Genomic DNA, 1,026 nt, shown 5'->3' with positions numbered 1-1,026 from the left:
ACACACAGACACTGCAGCTTCTCACACACACACACAGACACTACAGCTTCACACACACACACACTGCAGCTTCTCACACACACAGACACTGCAGCTTCTCACACACAGACATTGCAGCTTCACATAGACACACACACACTGCAGCTTCACACTCCTCTCCCCTGGTTTGGGTGTAACCACTTGCAGCTCTTACCCAGAATACACTTGTGGGCGTCGAGTTGAACTAAAGCATGAGTTGGCGTCTTGTACCAGGTGGGCAGTCCCGGGACCCCTCCATCTGGTGTCACCAGCAGAGACTTCCTGGATGCGATATTTAAACACCAAGTGTCCATCAGAGACCAGATATAGGATATATGTATAAAAGGAGAAATTAAATAAGGAGGGTCGAATGTGCTTCCTTCCAACTAACTCGTCCAACCCTACAGATGGGATACTATCCACGATGCAAACGAAAAGCTCATCTCGGGGCTCGGTAGACTTTAAAATGTTGATGTCTGATACACAGGAGACATACAAGTGGGTCACGGTTACCAGGGAAACGGGTCCAGATTAAAGTCCAGCAGTTGTCACAGTGACGTTGCTGCAGTGAGCTGGACAGTGACAAATGGAGACTGAGAGACAGAGACAGATAGTGGGAGTGAGGGAGAGTAGGTTAGACACCAGCAGAGAGAGAGAGAGAGAGGTGGAAGGATGGGGTCTGGGGTCCGGGGGTTGTGGGGGGGATGGACAGTGTTGTCAGAAAAGAGTAGGGTGAGAAAGGACCGAAAAGGAAAGGGGCGGAGAAGAGGACAGAAGGAATGGAGAGGTAGGTAAAGAGGAAAACTGAGGTTGAATTGGGAAGGTAAAGAAAAAAAGGAGTAGGGAATAAAAGGGGAAATAAGTAATGGTGGGAAGGGTAGGGAGGGAAAGAAAGATAACAACAGGGAACGAAGGATGGATTGTAATTGACGGGTGTGGGGAAGGAGCGCTAATAAGGATAGTAGCAGAAGAGCAGACAATCTCTTGAAACCTCCGTCCAATTCAGTG

General features: G+C 48.7%; 1 protein-coding gene across 1 annotated transcript in view; it reads right to left on the bottom strand.

The window, feature by feature from the left end:
* Positions 1-332, bottom strand: part of LOC125483134 (uncharacterized protein C6orf163-like) — a 21,799-nt gene extending 21,467 nt beyond the window's left edge. Inside the window, exon 1 of the mRNA XM_048596913.1 lies at positions 194-332. Within this exon, the coding sequence (XP_048452870.1) occupies positions 194-332 (139 nt within the window). The remainder of the gene's footprint in view (positions 1-193) is intronic.
* Between the last annotated feature and the right edge of the window lie 694 nt (positions 333-1,026).

The sequence above is a fragment of the Rhincodon typus genome, chromosome 5 (assembly GCF_021869965.1).
Source record: "Rhincodon typus isolate 14 chromosome 5, sRhiTyp1.1, whole genome shotgun sequence".
Classification (NCBI taxonomy): domain Eukaryota; kingdom Metazoa; phylum Chordata; class Chondrichthyes; order Orectolobiformes; family Rhincodontidae; genus Rhincodon; species Rhincodon typus.
The sequence above is the reverse complement of the archived record's forward strand: the minus strand, read 5'-3'. Positions and strand labels throughout refer to the sequence as shown.